This window comes from Pithys albifrons, chromosome 2, assembly GCF_047495875.1.
Source record: "Pithys albifrons albifrons isolate INPA30051 chromosome 2, PitAlb_v1, whole genome shotgun sequence".
Classification (NCBI taxonomy): domain Eukaryota; kingdom Metazoa; phylum Chordata; class Aves; order Passeriformes; family Thamnophilidae; genus Pithys; species Pithys albifrons.
Genome location: NC_092459.1, coordinates 101,926,635 through 101,951,756, shown reverse-complemented (window position 1 = coordinate 101,951,756; position 25,122 = coordinate 101,926,635). Strand labels below are relative to the sequence as shown.

The 25,122-nt window shown below is 42.6% G+C and overlaps 2 protein-coding genes across 2 annotated transcripts in view; both read right to left on the bottom strand.

Annotated features, from left to right (window-relative positions):
- Positions 1-2,411, bottom strand: part of MSH2 (mutS homolog 2) — a 47,803-nt gene extending 45,392 nt beyond the window's left edge. Inside the window, exon 1 of the mRNA XM_071580181.1 lies at positions 2,157-2,411. Coding sequence (XP_071436282.1) covers positions 2,157-2,376 — 220 coding nt within the window. The 5' untranslated portion in view covers positions 2,377-2,411. The remainder of the gene's footprint in view (positions 1-2,156) is intronic.
- Positions 2,412-9,430: 7,019 nt separating this feature from the next.
- Positions 9,431-15,026, bottom strand: EPCAM (epithelial cell adhesion molecule). The gene is made up of 9 exons (XM_071580142.1): positions 14,792-15,026; positions 14,283-14,387; positions 13,473-13,713; positions 13,149-13,214; positions 11,859-11,922; positions 11,386-11,487; positions 11,026-11,220; positions 10,589-10,630; positions 9,431-9,924 (listed from the first exon to the last, which is right to left on the bottom strand). Exons 1-9 carry the CDS (start codon positions 14,859-14,861, stop codon positions 9,883-9,885), a joined length of 927 nt encoding a protein of 308 aa, XP_071436243.1. The 5' UTR covers positions 14,862-15,026; the 3' UTR covers positions 9,431-9,882.
- Positions 15,027-25,122: the final 10,096 nt, after the last annotated feature.

Below are 25,122 nucleotides of genomic sequence, written 5' to 3'. Positions count from 1 at the left end.
GTATGTTAATATATACAAAGAGATCTGTTCCCCTCACCCTTCCCCTTTCATTACAATATTCTTGACTTGATTTACTCATTAACATTTCACACATTTTGATCGAATGAGTAGTAGAAGCCTGCTACAGGTTTTCCTTCTGGATAACATAATTTCTTTCCTGGATAAACAGCTTCTGTTGACAGTACAGACTGTCACCCTATTCACACTCAGAAGACAGCAAGACACACGTGCCAAGACATTTCCCTTTTATCATAACATACCCTGTAAAAACAACACATTCGCAAAAAACCCCAATTAAATGGTTTACATTAAAACCTAACTTAGAAAGTGGTTAATAGAAAAACTTCTTGCTTCTGTTCCTTTAGGTGTGCAGGCAGACAATGCATCTGAACAAATTTAATGCCACACAGCTTTCCAGGGGAGCAACACTGCTGCGACCTCCCACCTCCTGCAGCAGCCTGATCAGAGAGCAACGTAATTCCAGTACTGAACAAATTGAGAGCAGGTCACTACATTAAGTTTTCTGCTAGACTGAGTAGTGAAATTAACTCAGGGTGATGTCAGATACATGAGAGCTAAATGACATATCACATTCCTCTTTTCAGCAGTATTGCCTTCATCACATTTGAGGCTCTTCCTCCCTCTACATGAAAGATGTTAAATGGTGAATTTCTATACCCACAGGACCTGATGGGTTTATTTTAAAGAGGAATTTTCATTTTCTTTCCTCAAACATCTTGTAAGACTTTTTTTGAAACAGGTAAAATAATAATTCTACATAATAAAGTTTTCTTTCACAGTGCAGAACTGTCCAACTAAATGCAATTTTTCTTATCTTTTCAGTTGAGACAACATAATAGACTAGCAGAGGGGGACACCTGATCTTTACATGTGCTTCAAAATCATGCTGAAAATAAAGTGTGGTTTTATTCTTTTACTTGGACATGGCAGAGGTTTAAAACTGGAGCTCACAGTCACATGCTTATACCTGTATAATTATATCTTTCAACAGAATACAAGAATAATACTGATGCATGTGTTTCTAGTCTGGAAGACACATCAAGCTGTGTGGCTTTGGGGAGGAGCTGAAGTTTCTTTTGGGTTTTTTTACATATAAGCTCATCATTCACAATATAAAGCAACGAGCAAAAGAATGTGATTCTCTTTTTTATGCCATTGCTCACACACAAGAAAACTTCATACATTACAAAGAGATTTATTTTGCAAAGTATGAGCCAATAACTTAGCAACACTGTGTTCCTCAAGATTAAGGCTAATACTAAGGTTTGTCTCTTCTGACAAGGTAATTTATCTTGCTGCTCTTACATCCGACATCTGCAAGCTCCATCATATACCAAGAGAGACATGAAAAGCATCAGGGGGGGTGGATGGCAGAGAAAACCTGCAATACATGATAAAATGTTACTTACTTTTGCAGGCCACCATTATTCAATGGTAAATAATAAACTCTTGTTTACGTATCACCTGCACTACAGAACTGCATGAGCTCCTTAGTACAGAAAATACAATGCAATCATTTTCTCAAATGGAAATCCACCAAGCCCTGGGAAAATGTCACTAAGTGTCGCCAGCCCATGCAACGTGTTCAGCCAGCTCTCCCCATCTGACAGTCCTGTGGCACGAGCTTGTGTGATGAGACGTGTTTTCTGCTGCCGACGCCCTCCTACGCCTGCACACCTACACCTGCCACGCACGTCCCACTCGGCACAGCTCCCAACTATCACTTCAGTGCTTCAGAGGCAGAGGAAAGATTTGAAAACAAAGACTTGCATTCAGCTACGCCCGATTCTCAGCTCGCAACGAATCAGAGCAGACACAGAAACCCCGAGTTCCCTTAACACCTCCCTTCCCACATCCCCCTGCACCAAGGACGGCGGGGAGGGCCCCGCAGCCCGGCCTGGAGCCGACCCCTGCGACATCCCGCAGGCCTCGGGAACGGGGCACCGCTGCACGGGCTACCAGGGTCTTCCAGGGCCCTTCAGGGGCTACCAGGGGCAGCAGCCAACACCGCCCCCGCCGCCCCCTCTTTCCCCCGCTCCCCTCCGGCCACCCGAGTCCCGGCCCCTCCGCCCCGCCTCAGCCAGCCCCGGGGGAGGCGAGTCCCGTCCCCGGGGCTCCCCCGCACCCCCACCCACCCGGTGCCCCCGCCAGCTGCCGGATGACGGCGCGGGTGCGGAAGAGCTCGCGGGCCGCCAGCCGCGCGTCCGCGCCATGGACCGTGTAGTAGTCTCCGCGCTCGAAGAAGCGCACGGTGGTGTCGGGCTTCTCGGGCAGGGCCAGCACGGCGCGCACGAAGCCCGCCTCGGCCCCCGCGCCCTCAGGCCACAACGCCTCGCGTGGCGGCTCCACCGCCATCTTGTGCCGCCACCGCCTCCCGCCAACCACGCCGCGCGAGCGCAAGGGCGCCAGAGGCGGCGCCCAATCGCTGCGGGGTCCGCGTTTACGTCACGCCCTCCCGGCCCCGCCCCGCCCAATCGCAGCGGGGTCCGCACCGCGCGTCACGCCCGCCCCGCCCCTAAATGGCGGGTGCGCGTTGCGTGGCGGGAGCGCGCCGCCGCCATGGTAACGCCGGGCCCGGGCCTCGGGCAGCGCCGGGGGTGCCGCAATCTCAGAAACAGAGTCAATCAGGTTGGAAAAGGCCTCTGAGATCATTAGAGCAACCTATGACTGCACATCGCTATGTCAACGAGACCACGGCACTAAGTGCCGACTCCAGTCTTTCTTTAAACACCCCCGGGGACGGTGACTCCACCACCTCTCCGGGCAGCCCGCTGCAAATGTCTCATCACCCTTTGTGTGAGAAACTCCTCCTGATGTCCAGCCTAATGTTAAACAACCAGTGTGCCCCGGCAGCCCCGCTGAGATGTCGCTGCCCTTGCTCCATGAGCAGGAGGGTGTCCTGTGGGCCCGGAGTGCGGGGCTGCCAGGGCTCGGCGTGCTGAGCTGTTTCATAGGCTGACAGAAGGCAAATGCTGTGACACAGCCCGAGAGCAGGGCTGTCACCTCGCTCGGTCAGACTGCCAGCAGGCAGGGACTGTGCATGACGGGCCCTCCTACACTTACAGCGAGAGTGGTGTCCAGAGACACCATGTGCCCTCTCCAGCAAAGAAAGCAGCTTTTGCCCTCCTACGGTGGGGGTCATTCCTCCCTGGCAGCACGAGGAACATGGCAAAAAGCCAAAAGAAACCCCAAGATTTGACCCCCATTTACACAGGGGGGTTACTCACCCAGGGACAGAAAGGGCACTGACTGCCTGCGGGTACTCAGCTGTATCCTGAGCCCTGGCTACACAGTGGTCCTCATGCCCAAAATGCTTCAGGGTTTTGATTTTTCCTTGCACTGTCTGAAGAATTTTTCTTTTTTGTTTGTTTGCCTGTTTTTCCTTGTACTGGAAAGACACAAAGGAATAGAAGCAGTATATGTGACAATCTTTCATTTAGTGATTGTTGTTAAAAACTAATGAGCAATCCTGTGTTTCACCAGCTAAGTCACGTCTTCTCAGAAACTTCTTTTGCCTTACACTGCTTTTCACCTTTTCAGTCAGTTCTAAATAAGTATTCTTTTATCTCAATCCAGCTGCCTGCACCCTATCACCTACAGACAAAACACTTCTTGTATTTTACATGTCTCAGCATTTCTTGCATAAATGTTATACTTTCTTCTGGTTTGTGTACCTTGCTGCTACAGACCATCCCCTTGTTTGCATACCATTCCTTTTCCTCTTATTTCTACCCTGTGTTTGCAGATTCTTGAACCTCATCTCCGATCCTTCTTTTCTTCCTCCCATCCCAGCCCTATTTCCAGATTTTGAATGCTTTTGGGACCTCTTTTTTTCCAGATTTCTCACCTGACTTTTCTTTCCACTCAGTGAATCAATGTGCCCATCTTCAATATTTATGTCAATTGATGCTTTCTAAAATACCCTCAGATGTCCAGGTAAGAACTAGGTTTTCACACTACCCTATCACTGGGCCACCCTAATACCTCAGTCTGAAGATTTTACCATTTGCTCCTGTATCAGTTAATTTTGGATACATGCCCAGGACAAAGACAAGTACAAACAATAACACACTACAAACTGCTTTTATCCCAATACCAGCTAGCAATAGAGACTAAAAACAATAAAATCCTTAATAATTCATTCAAAAGAAAATCATTATTTATCGGGTCTCAGTTTTGCTACGTAGGGCCAGGACGAAGTAGAAGGTGATGCCTGTGAGGCAGCCAAACACCACCTATTAATTGCATAAGTGGCAACACCCTGCACATGTTTGCCTGTTGGGCAGTGGTCACATGACCCCTGCCCACATTATCTTCCTCCCATCATTAGCTTCCTCAGCCCCCTGTACAACCTTTACTAGTGTGTTCCAAGGGTATTCGTATCTATGTTGAGGAGTGTAGCCAAATCAGAGCGGAACACAGCCTTGATAATAGAGAACATCCAGTGTTACACAGTTACTTTGTATACTACTCTGTCTGGTTTCCCAGCATAGTATAACTACTTTCTCATCCTTCTTGCTCCGTTGATCATCTAAATGAAAAGTAACCCCCCCTTACAGCTCCCTGTTCCACCCCAGGGGGCACTTTGGTGTTCCCACCTCTGCCCCATTCTGTCCAGGCTCAGCCTTGGCTTCCTACCCCCACTCCAGCCTTCCCCACGCAAACCCCCGTCCCTGAGGTAATACAGCTTTCCCAGGAAAAGACCTTGCTGTAAATGCATTTGCTGAAGGACTGCAGAAAGTTCTTGTGGCAAAGTCTATCCTATCCGCCTTTATTTGCCTTAGGAAGGAAAGAGAAAAGGGGTTCACTGGAACTTTGACGGCTTTGTAGTTGCTCAAAATCTGCCTCTTATCTCCATAGCAGTTGTAAAAATGACAGCTCATTTAGCAGTGGCTAATCTGGTCTGATACTTCCCTCCACCAAAAGAGTTTGCTCGCGGCAGTACTCCCATAGGAAAATTCAACCTAAGTAATTGCCATTTAGCAAAGACATAACTCTCTTAAAGAACCCATAGGGTCAGGGAACCTTGTCAAGAGATGATAGTACCAGGTCAGACCAAAATACACATTTTTAATAGCTGGGAGAGTGTTTGTCTTCATACGCATGGATGGCTACATACAGGTAAGGCAGGAGATAGAAGCAGAAGAGTGTCTTGTATAAATAGGTGGAGAGGAGGTGGACTCCAGGGACCTCATTACCACCTTTGAAAGAGGTAAAATAATGTCTGCTAAGCTGTAATTGCTGCATGTTGCAGCGTTTCCCTCTCTCTCCCCTGGGCTGGTTACACCTCCTCATTCAGCACCTTGCTCAAGGCAGGCTCCCATTTGCAGAAAGCCTCCACCACAACTAGCCGCTAATGATCTTAGCGTTGTGACCACAATCTGTGAAAAACATTTATATTGTGACATCCCTTGCGCAAAACATCACAGGACTGATCACCTTTCCTTTGAGTTTCTGCCGTTTCCTTTGTCCCAGCTGTTCTTCCAGGGCAGCTCTGGCAGTGCACCAACTGATCCACACAGGTCCGTCTAATTCTGAGTAGGAACCATTTCCCTGCTGCCAGGCTTCGTTGCTTCGCCATACTGTAGCTCACAGAACGCTGCCTTCTTACCAACCAGGAGATGCAGGAATGAGAAGACAGCTTTAATTGTTACACATATGGCAGATGGAAAATTGATACTAATCCAGGCCTTAATTAATTTTGTTGCCTTCTTAGGCATAAGTAGCATATAGAGAAAAGTTGCAATAGCTTTTCAGTTAGGAAAATGGATGTCCCTTAACAACTCTACAGGGAAAAAAAATAAAAAAACTATTCTTTTTCACCAGTGGTTTTACTAGTATACGATTCTGATCAGCCACCGCTAATGCTTTGAGCTGGGGGGATGCCACCAGAAAATTTGGTACTAAACTGATGTGTATCAGTGTGTGCACGCAGCAAAGGCTTAAGAAAATATTAAGAAGATAATGTAAGTTTGAAAACAGAAAATGTGGCTGTTGCCTTGTAAAAATTTAAATTTCTTTTTTCACTCAGATTTTGCACAGCCACGGTCTACTTGGCATGCACCTGAACACATAAGAAATCTGCAGCACATTTAGGGGGTAGTAGAGAAATAAACACTCCTTATATGTCATGTGTGAAGTTTTTACACACTATTACAGGGTGGGCAGTATTTCCTCTAACATTACTCATCACCTCCTTTTCATCCACTATCCTTTCCTTTGCCTGTCATTGCATGTCACTGCTAAGACTGGGAGGACAAAGGTTTTAGCAAAGGTCCTAAAACTCTTCAGTTTTGGGCCCAACTGTCCACAACATACAAGGCACCTCTGCAGTGTGCCTGACTGCCTGTATGCCCAGTGATAGACCTTGGTAATACCAGACTGCAGCCTCCCCCTGAGCTGCAAGAATTCACTCACTACCAGTTGTAAAATGGGAGCAGCAGAGCTGGTAGTATTTCTAGTTTCCTAGAGTGTTTTTCAGGTTATTTCAAACAGCCTGTAACCCAAAGTCACTGAATACTATAGTGATCAAAGTCCAGGAGGTGAGGATAGAAATAAACATGGTTCACCATGTTATTTCTCTTACCAAACTTACTCTGACTGTTCAGGAAAGCAAAGAGGACAGTACTGTCAGCAGAATCTACGCATACAACGCTGTCTTTTCATTTTGTAGTTGTGGAAACTGCGCTTTGGGATTACTTAGGTCTTGGAAGAAAATTGTAATAAATAGACTTCATTGGTTATTCTTTCTCAAATACATAATTTGCATACCCTCTTCTAAGAAGTCTTTCATTGTCTTTGCATAAACATGTATTTAATTTTACTCAGCAGTAATAATATATACTTGCTGTGTAATAATTCACAAGGAAGTAATAGATTTGCACTTGCCTATACAAACACTATTTTCCCATGCTGTACATGGGCACTAAGATAAATATTATTACTAGGGTTTCTGGCACAGCTTGTGTCCATCCCTTCTTTGTAACAAAAACAAAAAATCATTTATCTAGTCTCAAATTATTTATTAAATCTTCCATCTGCCCTTCATATGCTTTCTCACAATTGATACTATATTAAAAGAGGGGAAACATGGTATCTCAGTTTAGTGCAGAACTCCAGATTTAAGCAACATGCTCCTTCATGTAAGGAAGTTAATGAGTAAGGCAAACAGAAGCATCAAAATACTTATCTAGTTAAAAATTGATGCAGTGGCTACTAGTCCTTTATTAAGTTCTATTTGTTTCTTTTACAGCAAACTCACGTTTTAACTTTGCTGAAGGTTTTCCAACTGTTAAAATAGAGAACACTTAGTGTTTTGCTATTTAATACTGTATTATTTGTCAGTAGCAATCATTTTTTTCCCAGCAGCTTGAAAGTACTGTATATATGAAAAAATATTACATACACAAGGGAAGAGTTGACACTGACAGTGGCCTTTTTTTTAATTCCAGTGCATTAGTCTGCTTTAGCTATAATAAAAACTATAAAACACAGTAACTTGCAGGATACCAATACCATAATTGATAAATAATACTGATTTCTCATGTCTTTCCCCCTTCATGCTTCCCCCTTTCCATACAAATACACTTTTTTTGCAGCCAGACTGTTGGGCATATGCAGTGTTCAGTAAACAAAACAGAACAACATAAAAGCCAATATAAGGGTCAGGAAAACTTATTTATACCAGGAAACCAAGAAAAAAACTATTAGTGAGCATAATTTTGAGAGCTGAGCAGCACCATGCTTGTACAGTAGCAACTGAGTTTAGAAACAGATATAATACATTCCCTTCAGCTGTGGTACTAAACTTTTATTTTTTACTTCATTTCTGTAAACTTTGCGATTTTCTAACCCCTTGGCTAGTGCCAGAAAAATTTGAGCAGAAGACAATATTGAAGGACTAAGTTTCATATCTAACACAAAAAACTCCATTAGGCATTTAGATACTTTTTTAAATTTTTTTTCCTTACTCTACTGTGGGAAAAGTAGGGAGAAAATGATGTTCAAACAAACAGACTGGGACAAGGTCCAGGCCACACAGCAGGTACATACCAGCCAGTCCAGTCAAGTCAGCACATGTGCAGCTCCAGCCCAGCCACAGCACACATCTCTTTCCATCCCACAGGCCAAAAACATGGCATGAAATGGGGATGGGGAGGACAGTGAGAGAAAACAATGGCATAAAGATCTCAGGGGGAAGAGATGGCGATACCATATTGCAGACCTTAAAGTGAGTAGAGAATATGAAGCCAGAAGCATTGGGGAAGACAATAATACGCATGACTCGGCACAAGAAAGCTTCCTGAAAACTTAGCTTTATTTGTTTAACAGCTTACAGAATTGTACAAAATTCATTGTACCTCAGATCGCCTGCATGCTTGGGGAGAAAGGGAGTGGCAAGTATAAGCATGGAGAAAACCTGCCCTACAGAAGTTACCACTGACAAAGCTGCTGGAATAGGCTGCAAAAGACTTCAGTAAATTCCCTACTTCAGGATTTTTTAACAATATCCAACACAGCAACACAAGCATGGCAGGTACCATGTTGTTGAAAGGCAGAAGGTATACTGGTGAGCTATGACATCTGAGGTATGTCAACACAGTTCAGCAACTTCCCTGGTGTATCTAGCAGGCATACAGATGGGGCATGCTTCACATTTAATTTTACAAACAGTACATAAAATATCTTCTCAGTAGTTTATCCTACTTTTCCTGCTTTAGACAGGGGGATCAAAACAAACACTGCATTAGTAATAAGGTTTGTCATTCAGTTCCTTATCTTGCATCTCATTATTTCTTTGGCAACAGGAGTTACAGCATTTCCTTTCTAAATCAGATATGCTGGATGAATTTCTAGCCAACATACATGACACAGATTACTGACAGCCAAGGCAAGCTCTCTTGTCCAAGCTCTGGGAGGCAGACAGCCTGTGTAAATCTGGTCAGCCTCCAGGACAGTGAACAGCGATAGAAGCACAAACAGCTTCTTGCTGTGTAACAGCTTTGCAATGAACAGCTACACAAATCACAGTAATGGTGTAAATTGGTCTTCCCCAGCTCCACCATTAGACGCCAAACCTACTCACCCCCAAACCTATACCAGAGATGTTCTACATTAGAGGCTTATTTTAAACTTACAGAGCAGTCTATGCATTCCTGAAATTACTAGTCTCAGAATTTTGTATACAAGAATCCGTATTTCCTAATTTCTCTCTTGCTGCATGCTTTTCACAGTTTTAAGAATAAATATCATGCTATGTAGATATTAGATGGCTAATACAAACTGCTAATTGGAGTTCTAGAATATTTTCATCTATGTTGAGGTTTCTTCCTTTATGGAAACATTGAACTACAAACTTGTAAGCATGATAACTTAGCAGATCATTATTTCAACACAGAAAAAGTAGAAGCCTGTTTCAAAGTTTTATTAATTCAAGTCATAAAAAAGTTCCAGCAACTTCAAATATGTACAAACTGCCATAAAAACATCACGTTTAGTTATACAGGAGACAGTCTCACTACAACATGGCTACAAAATCATTATTTTCAATAAAACTCCCACATGGGCGAAATAACCATTTAAGCATATATGCTCCAAATCCCTAGTAACAGCAGTTGACAATCCATTACATCATCATAAAAAAAAATCAGGGAGCAATGGTTAAGCTTGACTGCAGTAAGATGGGGGATTTAAGATTAAAGTCTCAACAAATAGTAAAGCATGGTTACCAATCTTGGCCGTTTTACCAATCATTAAGTGAGCACAACTGCCTCCTTTCAGGAGAAAACTTTAAAGAGTTAAGAACCACGCCTCCAATGTTTGTTGTCAGTCTTCTTTGAATCTTGTCTTCTGTTGATTTAGCTAAGCATTCAGTCCTCTACGCATTTCATTCATTTCCTTCACCTGGAGGGGGAGAGGTAGAAGGAGATCAACATTTGTGCTGCTTCTCAACCTTAAGACTCAAGAAGTCGGTGGGATTTAGCAGCTCGAATATTCATTAGCAACTGGATTTGATGCAGCACTAACAGAATCAACCATGCCAAAACTACCACTTTTTTTTTTTTTTTAAGAAAAGCAGCCCTATGTGGGGTGTGTGCAGGAAGCAAACATTACTGCTTAGCTACAACCTTGTTTCAATTACTTTACAGAAGGCTCCACACTTGGCATCGAAGCACCATTTACTATTCCATTGGGAAGTAGCTCTTCAATAGACACTGAAAGCTTCATGCAAATACCTCAGTAAAGGTCTTCAGCATAGAACAAGACTATCAGTATTTCCTGTGGATTGCACAGCCCCTTGCTATAGATATGTAAAACAGTACTTGCTGTCAGAAGCACACCCCACCCCCCAGGCTGGGAAAGGCAGCAGATCACCAGTTGCCATTGGAAGCAATGCAGACCTACACAGATGTGAAAATTAGCTACAGAATTTGAATAATTTCAGTCTCCTTAAAGGTATCTGAAGCACCCAAAGCAAGCTTCTAACCGACACCAAACTTGGGATCCTGTTTCTGGATTCTAGTCAACCTCCTCCTTCGTATGTACACCACAAACAGAAATTAATTACCTCAGCTTTCACATATTTCCCTTTCCTTCTCCTCGTGAGGACCTGTAAGAGAAAACACGATTTTTTTAAAAATCCTGATTTACAAGTAACTTCATGTGGTTTTGACTTTAAAACACAGAACTTGAAGCTATCCTTCCCCCATCCTTTCAAAGTGAAGTACAAAAGAAGTTGTCTGTGACTCTCAACTACTTTAAACCAGAAGATATACTTTCTCCACCTCAATGAATTGTTCCACATACTTGTTTTCCAGGTGACACCCTTCAGTTGTAACTTTAACCAGTGACAGTATGCCCATGATCAATTTCCCACCTCCCAAATCTGAAGAAGCAAGCTAATTTAGACAGGAACACTGTTTCTATCAGCAATGTACCCTGGTACATTATTACTTCCCAAATTGCACTGATACTGTTCTGCTTGGCAGCTTTGTTAGAACTTACCAGAATAACAATTGCAGCAACTATTGCTATTACTACAACTACAATGACAGCAATAAGGCCAGGAGTCAGAGACTTCATGGAAAACTCTGGTGCTATTTCATCGACATAGTAGACCACTGGCTCCTCAAGCTTCAGTTCTTCATTATCAACGCTGACATTTAGTCTGCTGTTATGAAAGATGGGGTCACCTTTTACCTAAAAACCGTTGGGAAAAGAGAGACTTGTAGTTGACACTGTAGCAGGCAGTTTTCCAGGCACTACAATAATCCACCCTGCTTTAGCCAGTACACAGCCAGATTCCCAAATGCAGTGCAATACACACATCCAGCCTCTGGCAGACTTTACCCATGACACACTTACATCTTTTTCAAAGTAGTAGGCCACATCAGCAATATCCACACCTCCAGAAGATTTGTCTGAGGAATTTTGCTTCAAATCAATAGTAATGTAAGGGTTTTCATACTGCAAAAAAATACGGTGTGGTATTAAGAAGTCTTGAGTTTAAAGCCTATCAAATACACAGAAAAATATGATCCAGCTCCTGAACTCACATTTGGAATCAAATTTATGAAACTTGATCTCAAGCCCACTGTTTACAGTAAGATTCAAATTCCGCTTTTTTAGTGAAGTAAAGTGAGAATTCATCGACAGACTAAGGAGAAAAGTGTAATTTCTCAGCATTCAGTTCAGATGCAGCTATTTGCTAAATGCTCAGTAAGTGTCACTAACTTTGAGAGCTTCTAGTAAGACCACTGCATTAGTCAAGCAAGAGTTTTCAAAGTTACTCACAGCAAAATAAAATAATACTTCACTAAAAATTATGTGCCTCTTACCACAACATTAGTTATATAGCGTCCATCCAGCAAATAACGACTAGTAATTGTATCCATGAAGGCCCTATAAGGATGGTAAAACCATAGGTGTTAAAAACAGTACTATTTTTCACGTATAATTTCAGAAGCAGAGGTCTGACCTGTGTGTTTTTCCTGCAGTCTCTCTGTGAGGAGTGAACCTCATCTGGCAGCTAAACAGTCACCTAGTCTCTCACTCACTTCCATCTAGCATGACTGGGGAAAGAATCAGAAGGGCAAAGCAAGGGGAAAAAACCCTCACGGGTGAAAATAAAGACAGTCTGGTAAGTGAAAGGGTTAGGTGGGGGAAACAAAAAAAACCCCAAGTGATGCAAAAGCAATCGCTCACCACCAGCAGATCAATGTTCACCCAATCTCTGAGCAATGGCTACTTGGCAAAAACTTTCCCCCAGATTTATTATTGAGCATGACATTATACAATCTGGGTTATTTCTTCAGTGAGTGCAGGTCAGCCCTGTTCCCTTCCCAGCCTCTTGCCCACCCCCAACCTATTCACTGGGGCAGCAGAGTGAGAGTCTGAGAAGGTTTTGGCATGACTAAGCATTGTTCAACATCTGAAACACTGGTGACCTAGCACTGTTTTGGTCATTGGTCTAAAACACAGCACTATACAAAGTGCTATACCTAGAAAGTTGACCCCATCCCAACCAAACCCAGTACACTCTCTTCATTAAATTATACTAGAGTTCAGTTATCTCCTAACAACGAAGATACACTTACTGAAAAATAAACATATACATTACTGCAGTGTTAATGCAGAAGAGCTTTACCAGTTTTGAGAGTTTAGAAGAGGAGCTAGAGGCAGCAGCTTTTGTTCCAGAAAGGGGGAGATCTAATAGCTACAAGCATATTTTTCTTGTTATATAACCTCTTAGAGAGAGAGAGGTAAGATTTTATTTTAGGCAAAATAAATAAAATGTTTTTTTATGTTTTCTATGTTTTTCTATGTAGTCCCTCTGCCATCTTTGTCAGTTTACTTTTTAGCCAGTTTCACCTATTACCTTCCATTTCCTCTAATATATTGAGAATAAAAAGTAGAAATCAATTTTAAATGGAAATTAATCTCATTAGCTGTTAATTTGTTTCCAATAAAAATAAAAGCAGTTCTATGAAGGATTGACAGCTCACTTCTAAGATGGCTTACAAATGATTTCACAGGTTTTACTATGCTTTTAAAGAATTGTTTAGAAGTACTCTAGATAGCTAGTAGAGCATGCACACATGCCATGACATCCTACAATCATCACTTACTTCCTTAAAGATTCAGCATTCAGAGGAGCATTTCTCTCAGCATGTTTCATTTCAATGATGATCCACCTGAAGTACAGTAAATATTCTTAAAGCATGTGCGTATAAAACACATACCAAAAAACTAACTCCAGATTAAAAAACAGAAGTGAGATAAAAACAAAGCAAGTAAAAGTCCCTTACAAACCCCTTCAATGCCTCCTTGTTTCTAAAGAAAAAAGCCAGGAGTAAGCAAGTGCTTATTGCTCCATCTTCATTCATCCCCAGCACAAGGCAGAGCCTCATATAGGAATGTGATGTCACGGCACACCCTGCTGAAAGACTTACGTCGTTCTGACTAATTGATTGCATTTCAAGTCCGCATCATGTTTGTCAGTTCTTCTAACACCAGCTGTATTCACACACCAACAGGTCGTTCCATTGCACTGCTTCGCCTTGAAAGCACCAGTATTTTCACACTCGGGATCATAAAGGCCATCAGTATCTTTAAATGCATCTTTTGGTTTCTCACGACGACCTAATTTTGAGCCCATCACTTCTGCTTTCATCAACAGGCATTTCGAAGTCACTAAAAATAACCAGAAAGTCACACTATGCAGCATCAGACCACGCATGACCAGTAGAAACAAAAGGTTACATCAGCAGCAACCAAATTTGAAGCCATTACATGGAAGAGGTGGTAGGTAACAGGTAGGTGGTGCGTAAGGTCAATACAGCCTATCAAGGCAAAGGCCTAGGAAGTCCAGCCTTAGGACTTATATCTTCCATTTTTTACAGCTAGAGGCTGACTTAGAGCTTAGCCGAGTTCGAACCTAGAGTACGGTCTTGAGACAAGGCTCTTTCCCCTCTAGATTTGTAGGAAGCTAAATATTCATCTGTGAGAAATCCTTTTCACTGGAAAATGAACACAGAGGAGGAAGGGGGAGCCTACATCCATACAAGCACAAATACCTCCACCGAAGTTACACAGGAAGAACCTAAACGCTTATCTTCCACGGCCAGTTGATCTGGAAGGCCAAAAAGAAGCATTTTGTCTTTACTACTGTTATTTGCTGGGTACTCAAGGGCCATTTCCACCTATGTCCCAGCGTTCTGCGGGCACGTTTCCGTGCCGCCCCGCCGTGCCCTTTTACTCACGAGTGGTGCAGTCCACGGTGGCGCCGGAGCCGATGGCGTCGCACCAGCAGCGCCCATTATCCAGCCTGCAGTTGGTGACACGTTTGTTCTTCTCGCAAATGCACGCTGGAAGAGAAGCGCGGCCGTGAGCGGGAACGGCAGGGAGGGAGCGGGCACCGCCACCCGCGCTCCGCCGCTGGGCAGGACGGACAAAGCCGTCCCTCGCCGCCCGGGCGTGGCGTACCCGCACCCCACCGCTTCCCACCTGGCCAGCCCCCAACCCTTTCCCAGAGCGAGGCGAGGGCTTCCCTCGGAGCGCCCGGGCTCCCCTCGGGTCAAGGACCAAGGGGCATGGGCCGGGCGCCCCTTCTCCCTCCGCACGTCCCACATCCCCGGCGGAGCGGGGAGCGCAACTCTGTGGCACCACTGGGACGGCCCTAAGGGCAGCAGAGGGTAAGAGGGGGATCTTGGGGCGGGGGAGCCCAGTCAGGAGAGGGGCACGGGGCGGACAGAGGGGTGCGGGTACTCACTGTTTTGCTGGGCACAAGCGGCGGCGCAGAACAGCAGCAGCAGGAGCGCAGCCCCGCAGAGCGGCTTCATGGCTGGGGCAGGAGGCAGAGCGCGGGGAGGCCGAGGAAAGTCTTCGGGGGCGCGGGCGGAGAGGGAGCGGAGGGAGCGGTACGTGCGCGGCAGCGGCGGCAGAGCGCTGTGAGCCGCCCGACAGGTTCCGCAGGTGGTGGTGGCTGCGCCGCGCCCTCCCGGCTCCGGTTACACCTGGGACGCGCGGGGGGCGGCGGCGGCGGCTCCTCCCCCAGGCCAGCCGGGCGCGCTGCTAAATCACCGCGGCCCCCTCCTCCCCCCGCACCAGGGCGAAACTGGATGGGGCAGGGCGGGAACCACTCCCGGCCCGCCCCAAACGGAGTCTCTGCGGCGGGACGGGGAGGGGGGCAGCGCTGTGAGGGGCGTCCCGCCCGTGCTGGAGGGGCGGCGGGACGGGGTCGCGGTGGGGAGCGGGGGACAGCTGCCCCCGCCGTCGAGGGGAAACAGTGATCGCTAGGAGCTCCCGGCGCGTTTGCTGGTGACACACGGGCAGGGGGAGCAGAGCCAGCCTGTCCCAGCTCGGGGCTTCCCGGGCCCGCCGCTGACCTTCAGCACGCCGGGGCGGCTGCCCCGAGGTCCCTGCCCTGGCCGCGTGGCCGCTGGGCTCTTCGCTCGGGGGACTGCCGGAGGGTGTTCCCCTCATCTGAGAGCCAGCAGTGAATATTCACACTTGATAGTGAGCTTTGTTCGTCCCTGTGAACTGCGTCGTGCTGGAAGTAAATCCTGCTAATTCCTCAGTTATCTTAAAAACCGGAACGCTTATCTGTATAGAATGAACTATTTCGTAAGGCTCTTTCTCCTGGTTATGTGTTTTGGGTTTCTTTTCTTTTTTGTTTCTTTAAAGTACACAGTGGATCTCTCTACCTTATGGCTGCTGTGAAGAGTCGCTCCTGGTGCAGTATCCGCGTTTCCTTATTCAGGAAAAAGTAGTCCTGGGTGTTTTGTCTCTGAGCAGCACAGGTTTGTGGGAACCCACAAAATGGGAGGTAGTGCCCAAGCCCTGCGAGGCTGCTGAGGAGGAAACAACCGAAAGCCTCCTGCAGGCTTTAAATGGCTTTCCAAAGAGTAAAAGTAATGCTAAAATGGAAGGCAAAAGATAGGTATGGTACACTGGGAATATTTTCTGAATCTTAAGTTTAAAAATATGTTTAGATCTTTCTGAAAGATATGTTAATACCCTGGAAAAACAAGTTATTTTAGTACAGGAGAAAACCAGAATGACATCCCTCTAAGTCTGTTCCTGCATTTATGAGAAATCAACAGCATTTTCAAAGTCTGGGTACTTCCTCTTACCCATTTGCTGTACAATGAAAACATGATGCTGCTTTTGTACAGGCAGGCCTCAGTTAACCAAACTTTGGAAACTTTGCAAGTTCTGAAATGAAGGTGTAGGTGAGCTATCTTTGTGGTTTTGTCTCTGTGCGCAGCTGTGTTTGTATTAATCTGATTTTGTATTTTGTTCTAGTGCCCCGCTGCAATCTGGGACATGCTGTCTCAGATGAGTCCAAGTTAAAAGCCTTTTCTTTGGGTTTGCTTCTGGTACGGTCCAAATTAGTGTTTTTGCAGCATTTATCTTGGCTCTTCTTGTGGTCTTACGTGTCTCCTTGTATTCTGATACAGTTGTCAAAGACTCCAAGTCTTGACTCCAGCAATGTAAAAACTTGGGAAGAAGTCTCAGATATGAACTTCTTGAATTGCTGCTGTCAAATGATGGTGTTTTTCAGAAAGATAAGCAGAATGAATAGGCTCAGAAATCCTTGCCTGACTGTATAGCTCATTTTCTATGTAAATGTATGAATTTGTTCAAGATGAGAAGAGTTATCTTGTTATCCTATTGCGAGGCTGAATGACGTAAGCTTGAATAATAAGGAACAATAAATTATATTGTAGGCTTTTGCCTTTTTTTTTTTCTTTCTTTCTTTTTCCTTGCCTTCCAAATAAATGTAGAAGAACAAAACAGGCTGGGTGCATACTATTCCTATTTCTGCTCCTGGCCTTTGTTCTGTATAGGCAAACCTCTGTGCCTAGTTTTAAAAGTCCAAGCCTTACTCTTTGGTCTTGAAACCTTGGAGCGGCTACTACTGAAAGTAGCCCTGCTTCTACAACCACCTACCAGACAGGTATCTTTTTTGTCAGTATACAAAAAATAGCCATAAGCTTTAGGATCTAAGGGTTGAATAGTCTTCTGTTTTTTGTGTGAAGGGTTTTACAGTGGGCTTTGGCACATTATGACACATTATGAACTTTAAGTTATCACTTCTAGAAAGTTGTATCATATCTGTGGTACAAAGAGAAGCATCATGTTGCTTTCTGTAGTATAGCATTTAATTTGGCTCCAATTTGCAGGAGCTAATAAAGAACTCACTATGTATGATTTCACCAGATTTCCAAATCTGAAGAAATTGTTTAAATGTTGCTCAGTATTTTTGAGGGGAAGTTGTTCTACATGATGTCATTCCCCAGCAAGACAACAGAAATGAGGGACCATTTACAGTAGTGTTAATCTTACCCTCTTTCCCAGCTGAGGGAAGCTTCTCCATAGAATCAAAGCCAGCTGAACAGATCCAAGGGCCTGAGTATTGCAGTAGCTTCCTTACACAGGAAACTTGGTGTCTGGGGGTTTGGAAGGCAGTGTCTTCTTTGTAACTTTTGTGGTAATTTTAACTCTTTATACTGGAATATGTGACCTTATTCTATGGCTATTCTATATTAACTTTCCTCAGCACATGGCTTTAAAGGTAAGGCTTTCCATAGTGGTGATAAACAGCATAATTTTATCAACTGTTGGAGATACCTCCTCTTATCAAATAGCTAAATACTGATTAGGCAGTGCAGTGTAGGCTAGTTGTGGTTTACTTTTATTAAATCATAATTACAGCTCAGACAAATTCTAATTTAAATGCTACAAGCACATTACTGACTGCCATATGGCAAAAAAGAAAAAACAGTTTTGATCGCTAAGCCCTACATACACTAAGTATGTAAAATAATGTTAAGAACTCATATGATCTGCATTTTTCAACTTTTGCTCTGTAATTTTCATCTGCTACAGGTCCATTTGGAGAATAAAGTTCTGTTCACTAAAGTACTCAAGAGCTTCTGACACAAATGTGAGATTTTCTATTGACTTCTGTGAACTGTGAATCAGATCTGAGGAGATAAATCCAGCTCTTTAAGAAGCCAATTAGAATTAGTTTGATACTGGGATCTCAGCTAGGTTTTTATGAGGTCATTTCCAGGTCTTCACTAGAAATTGGGTAAGTGGGCTTTGTGAAACTCTCCAGGCACAGAAAAGTGACAAAATCTACTTTCAGGGAAAGTCGCAAGGATGTATGAGTCACTTCTGAAGTATCAGGAAACGATTCAAGGTGGGGCTGTGACATGTACTGTGGTCAGCAGATCAGAGAGATGAGTGGAGAGAGCATGATCAGTGCCACTGGGGTATTTGGCAATCTACCTCTAACTGAGATTCTTCAGAGGCTGCAAACCTGATTGGTTTGGGTGTACCCTTCCAAAGATAACTGAAGTCTCATCCCTAGAAAATAGGTCATGTATTATACCAAATAGCAAAATGTAATCTTTTGCAACAAAACTAATGATTTGAAAATTCGTTAGGGCTTTTAATTGGTTAAGGCTGACAGCGACAGAAACAATCAGAAACACTTATTCTCGAAAGTGCCAACAGTATTTTGGACTGTAGATGTTGCTATATACATCATCTATATTATAGATGTGCTCAGAAACTTTTTGTTAGGACAGCTTTAGAATGTTTGTATTCAAATTTTTTGGCAGACTGCACCATCTACATAGAATGAAGCTGTGAAAGGATTGTAGGAAGAGGACAGTGTTGAGAAACAGTGTCTTGTCCAGGACATCACAAATTGACATGTGCTGCTGCCCAAAGAACTGTAATAAATCTGGTGCTTCTGTGCATTTTATTTTTCCTGCAGGTTTGAAAATCACTATATAATATGTAAGTCTTCTTACACTGATTTGAATAATGATAACATTTAGAGTCCTGGAGAACTTAAACTTTTTAGCCACATGGAGCTGATCAGGTACAGAGCCAGTAAGAAAATAAGGAGTATTCATGTGCCTTTCTGCTAAACTGAGTGTCTAAATACTTCCAAACACTAAAAAAAAAAAAAAAGCTAATTTACACATCTGGGGGAGTTTGGCCCATTTGTATATGGTGATTTTAATTTTTTTTAATAATAACAGATTATAAATATGTTTATGTATTTTGACAAAATTTTCATACACACTGAAGATGGAAATTAGCTCAGAGGCAGCGGCAACCCTCATAAAGCTGTCCTCGGCTTCAGAAGCCCACAGCTTGGGTCTGTCAGGCTGGAGACCTTTGACTGAAAGTAAGAGTAGCTACTAAGAAGTAAAGGGCTGTTGGTTCAGAGGTTCATAAAACTAGACAGGGTGTAGCCACAGGAAAGAAATGCTCAGGCGATTAATGTATGTTCTATTTGTGTCTTTGAGGATTATTGAAACCAACCTGTCTGATATGTTGTGGCATCCTCACCTCTCTGCCAGGGCTTAACTTCAGAGGGTGGGGTCAGTAACAGGTTTGTCTTCCTTGTCTTTACTTACCTGAAAATACATATAGATGGCTCTAATACTGACAGCATTTTTTTAATATCTATTGTCAGCATTCAAAGCTGCTTAAAATTAGCAGCATTAGATATAAAAAACTTTATAACACTTCATAGCCCTACTGCATAACAGCACGGCAAGCCTTTTAAGGTCATACTGTGCCTGGTCCCTCAGAACACTCACTGATTTAATAGAGTTTGGACAGGGCTCAGAGGAAAACACGAGATCACAAGCTGTATTAAAAGAATCTCCATTTACAATAAAATTGTTTCAAATCTGGCTTCTAATACTTCTTTTTCCCTTCTAGCCAGTCTCTGTGAAAGAAGATAGATGGAGCTTTGTCAAAACACTGGTTAAAAACTGTTTGGGAGAGTCCTGAAGTAGTTTCTAACATGTTTTATTGCATGACAACATCTCTGTGCTGTAGGCAGAACTGAAGCAGATGGTTACACAGACAGGTAGTTGTCCAGTCTCAGTGTGGTGTTATCAGGAGGCACATTGAGTACTTCTCTCACAACCTGAAGGTGCCTGCCATTGAATTTGCTTGTGCTGGACTTGTCTATATATATGGCTTGCTATGAGGCCAGCAAGGGTGTGGATGTGTAGTTTGTCAGTTAACCCACATTAACAACCTATGGACACGGCTGTACCTGGCAGGGAGCAGAAGCCACGTATTCCTCAATGAAAACAGGGTCATAGCATGAACACAGGCAGTTTCCAGGGAGCAGCTAACATGCTGTAAATCCCCACCCACTCTTGCCTCACTCTAATTTGTGTGCACAGTCATACCCCAAGCAAAGGTGAATAAATACACCCATGAGCTGGGCAGAAAAATCTCATCCCAGAAACACCATTTAGCATAACAATGGATAACAGAGAGCGGGGTTAAGAGAGCTGGGTTTACCGTTAGTGGGGGGGGTTCCCCCTCGCTGAAGTAAATTACTTCTGTATTGTGACTACTTCCACAGTTTGTAAGTTTCCCTTTTTTTTCCAGTTGTCAATAGCTGTTACCAAAGTTCATCTGTTTCTCTTTGCACTTTAATTTACAGCCCTTTTACTAGTCATTTTATTGCTTCAACTGCTGAGTGACAGAATTTTTACAACTTATGATTATGAACTCGGAGAAACAAGAAAGCTTTTTGACCTGTTGTGGAGTAATTATAGACCCCATTGCTTCTTGGGAGGGTCATTCAATGTTTAACAAACTGCGGCAACTCTAATTTAACTGTGTGAAGACTGAACCATTGGATGTGAGTTAAAAAAAAAATAAATCCTGGACTTTTTCCAGCTCACACTTTAATTTTTCTGTTTTTAGTCTCCAAAGGGCTGTCCTTGAAGTTCTGCCTTCCCACTACTGAACTTTATGCAGCTCCTTTCTTAGCAGCATGAGGGCATTGGAGCTAAATACGAAAACAATTTTCTCTTACTTCAGTAATTATAGCTACACTACTCTTGATTATCCTTTCATGGGGTGAATCTTCTGAAATCCATGCCATTAAAGTATGGCTCTTGACAATAAAAAAATTGTCCTGTCTCAATTACTATTGTTTCCTACTATAGGGGATGTTGCCATGGACAAAAATTCAGTTGTGTTCAACAGTGTAAGAACAGAGAATTAATAGAGACTCTGTTTGAAAGACTTTGTGATCTGAATTATGTGATCAGTAAACTTTGGAACTGGGACATGAAATGAGAAAGATTGGATTCAATTAACACATTTTGTCCAGTTATAGAATCATAAGCCTTCTAGGTTAAGAGTACGAAGGCTCCAACATATTCTTCAGTCACTCAAACAACTATTTTTTAAGAAATGCTGAACTTACCTTCAGGAAGAGAATTATGTTATTTTGAAAGCTCCAAAGTTTTTCTACTTTTGATGTCCCTAGATTATAGCATAAGATATATTTCCTGGATAATAGGTTGCTTAGATATTTTGTAGTTTAGTATACATTACATCAGTGAGGCCAAGCATTTGTGTTATTTGCCAGATGGAAGGGAACATTTTCAGCTAATGCCATTTTATAAAAATGATAAAAAATCAAGTAAAATTCTTGAGATTTTCTTTGTTTAGCTACATTTTCATGAGAAATATTTTTGAAGTCCAGGGTTTGATAGGTGTTTCTGAGAGGATAGATCAGAAAAATAGAAGCTGAAGATTTGCCATTTTCCAATGTGAACGTAGGCAACCCAGTCACTCTGTGCATGCGCAATAGACCAGCAGTGCCCTGGGCACAGCTGACACACACCTGCTCCTTGCTCCTGCGCCTAAGCAAGCCTGGTGCTCCTGGAAGCTGGAACAAATGGTTCCAGGGTCATGGAGGTATAGAGGAGTTCTCTTCATAGGGCTCTTTGCACAATTCAGCATGAAGAAATGGCATGGGCACAGCTGGGTAACAACTTATCATGGTTATTAAATACTTGCAAATCCAAAGCACAGTCTCCAGTGGCTTAAAAAAGCTACAATATGGTGAATGACATCAGAAGGTTCAAAAAACACTTGAAGAAGAACTGTGCAGATCTCCTTTCCTTTTAATGTAAAATATGCACTGCAAGTTTTGAGAAACTGATGTTGAGAGATACATCATTCATCACTTGCCCTTTTGTGATATGATAGTGAAGACATAATGTAGTCTATCTCATTATTTATTTTGACAGAGCAATGTGAACTCTTCAGATAAGACTACTTCATTTCATTTACAACCAGCACACAAGTGCCAATCCTTAAGAATAAATCTTAAGGGCTTCCCCTGTCTGTCTTCATACAAGATATGTCAGTCTATTTACAGTAGGAATGAACAGCAAGTTCAAACTTATGTCCCTGGCACTTGATGGAGATTTGCTGCTGCAGAGTACTTGGCTGTTTTGAAGTATGCAGGAGCAGCATGTTTAAACATGCACTATATTTGCTGGCAACCTTCACCTTCTTTTACCATTTGCTGTATTAGTCTATTCAGTACAGTTCTTGTTCACTATTTAATTTCGAAGTTATTTTTTTCTTCTAGTGCCTCAGTTTCTCAGTACCTGAGAATACCTACAGCTGTTCTGGGACTTCCATATTAGAAAATGCTGCTGCTGTATGCTTAAAAGTTCTTTTCAAGCAAACAAAGCTGGAAGCAAGTTTTGTCCCCATTCATCCATCAGTGACATACACTTAAGTGACACGGAACAATTTTTAGTTCTAATCATACTGTAACATTTGTCAAAAGCAATGATTTAGCTGTAAGGCACCTTTCTAGTCTCCTTACTTACTATCTCCACTAATAAAACTGGTATGCCATATTCAGTCTGTTATGCTTAGTCCTAGCCCAGGTCCCATGGTGCCATAAGAATATGTTTCACACAACTCATCTAAATCCTTGCTCTCTCTTCCCATGTGAAAAAAAACCAGCTTTCTGGTGAAAGATGTGGGTTCATGTGTTTACCTGTTCATCTTTAATTTACTGAAACTCATGTGACTTACTACATCCTTTATTCTGACAGAATTAACCACGTGTCCAAAGTTTGCTTTTTAGATGCATGTTTCAGTTTTGTTATGGTCTTTAGGAACTGAGCTTTCAGCCTGTGTGCATTTCATTTAGGACGTATTTGACTGAGAGGCCAGATTCCCCCAGCAAGGTCAGCAGTCATCTCTACAGAGAAGAGAGACTTTTTTTCCTATTTTATACTCTGCAGGAAGTGGGGAAGTCTGTAATTGAAAAGTACACATTACATTTTGAACAATGATCTGTATTTAAAAGAACCAATGGTGGCTCTTTATGACTTTGCTTGAAAAGAAATACCATATGTTTCTCCTATGGTACTTTAACTTTCTAAAAAAAAAAGTTCACTGGAAAGGATATCAGAGGCCACCTCAAAAATATTAAAATACAGGGAAAAAGTATGCATATCCTAAATATAATTTATTAAAACACTCCCTGTTTTTCTTCAATGATGCTTAACCTATCTGTAAACAGCTCAATCCCTGTATAATTTTTAAGTTCTTTTTTCATTTATAGGAAGCAAACTGCCCTGCAGCTGCCTTTTTGGACCTGGTACTGGATAAGTAGGTAACCAAATATATCTCATAGAATCGAATTCCAGTGTATATATGGAAACTTTTTTATTCAGAAATAAGATTTTGTAAGACTCCCAGGTCTTTCAAACCCAGGTTTTATTGATTTATATATATCTCCAAATATTATACAAAATTTTAACTCTATAAATGTATATCAATATAATTTAAAATAATTTATGAATTTTTATATTAAAATATAATTTCAAACAGATTACATATAGAGATGAAGAGTGGCTAAACTGATTTAATGTCCACCTCTAGGAAGAATTAGGAATGAGGTACATCATGAAACCCAGTGTATTATGCTGGACATTGTCTCGGTTTAAATTGCTGGTGGTGAAACAGCGCTCCCTGATGTCCAATGAGTGACTTGGAAGTCCAAGAGCTACATTCTTCCTGATAGTCTTGGATGAATGGTTCAACAACCCTCTAAAAAGTGTAGTTAATAATAAGCAAAGTTGAGAACCAGCTAAGTCTACCATATCATGCAGACGACTTAAGAGTCTGGTAGAATTTTGTTACCTTATTGTCACGGTGTTCAGGCATCAACCTTTCCATGCTGTTTTTCCATGATGTTTCCAAGTTGAATCCTTGAGTCATCTGCATCTCAGCAATCCTACCTTAGGCTGCAGAATAAAGGCAAAGTTGCAGATGTTCTCACAGCTCTTTTTCAAAACTTCAGTTTTCTCCAAGTCTGAGCCAAGGTGATTCAGCTCACCTGAATCAGTGCAGAGCCCTCAGTCCTGGCAGGAAGGGGACATTACACTGGGGGAAGAGAGTGGCAATACCTGTTTAATAACTTGACTGCAAGAGATTTTCGGTTGAAAAGAAAAAAAAATCTTTTATGTTGCAGAACCAGCAGCTCAAAAATTATTTCAGAAGGAGGAGACCTGCAGGAAAAACCATACAAACTCTGGAGAGCTCAGTGTGGATAAAAATCTACGTTGTAAGCCACTTTTTATTGACATAAAGGTGTAAAGAATAAGGAAGCATGCATATCACAATTATAAGTTACTAAAACAAGTTACATTTTATGGCAAGGAAAAAGCCCCCAGAAGTTTGTTTCCTGGTGTGAATGGTTGAGATGATTATATGGAAGTTTCTTTAACCTTCCCTTTCTTTGTTTTTCACAGTTACCAAATGAACAGCATTTAATTGATGAGTGCTTTGAATTGCTTAGTTGAAAAGTATTATGCAAAAGTAAAGAACAATTTAATGAAGGGTAACTCAACATGAACATATGTATATGAAGAGAGAACCTCAAAGAAACAGACTTTTGCCCAGCTGATGTATTTGGTATTATCTCCACCTCGCGCCAAGTTTCCTGATTTCAGCCTGTTCTTACAGAGATGTTGTTAGTGCATTTACCACGTGGTCTGGTTTTTATTTCTCTTCCTGATCAGAAACTTGGCATGTCCTTTCCCTGAATATGTTCACTAACCCAGAGCACCTAAAAAATCTAGTAAATTATTAATAAAAGAGGAGGAAGGAATAGAGAGGCCTCTCTTCTCATTTCTGTAACAGCGGAGGCCAGTTACACTTTAATTTGCCTGTACAGAAGAAAACAATGAAAATGGATGTATTTCTTGCCATCTTTTTAGG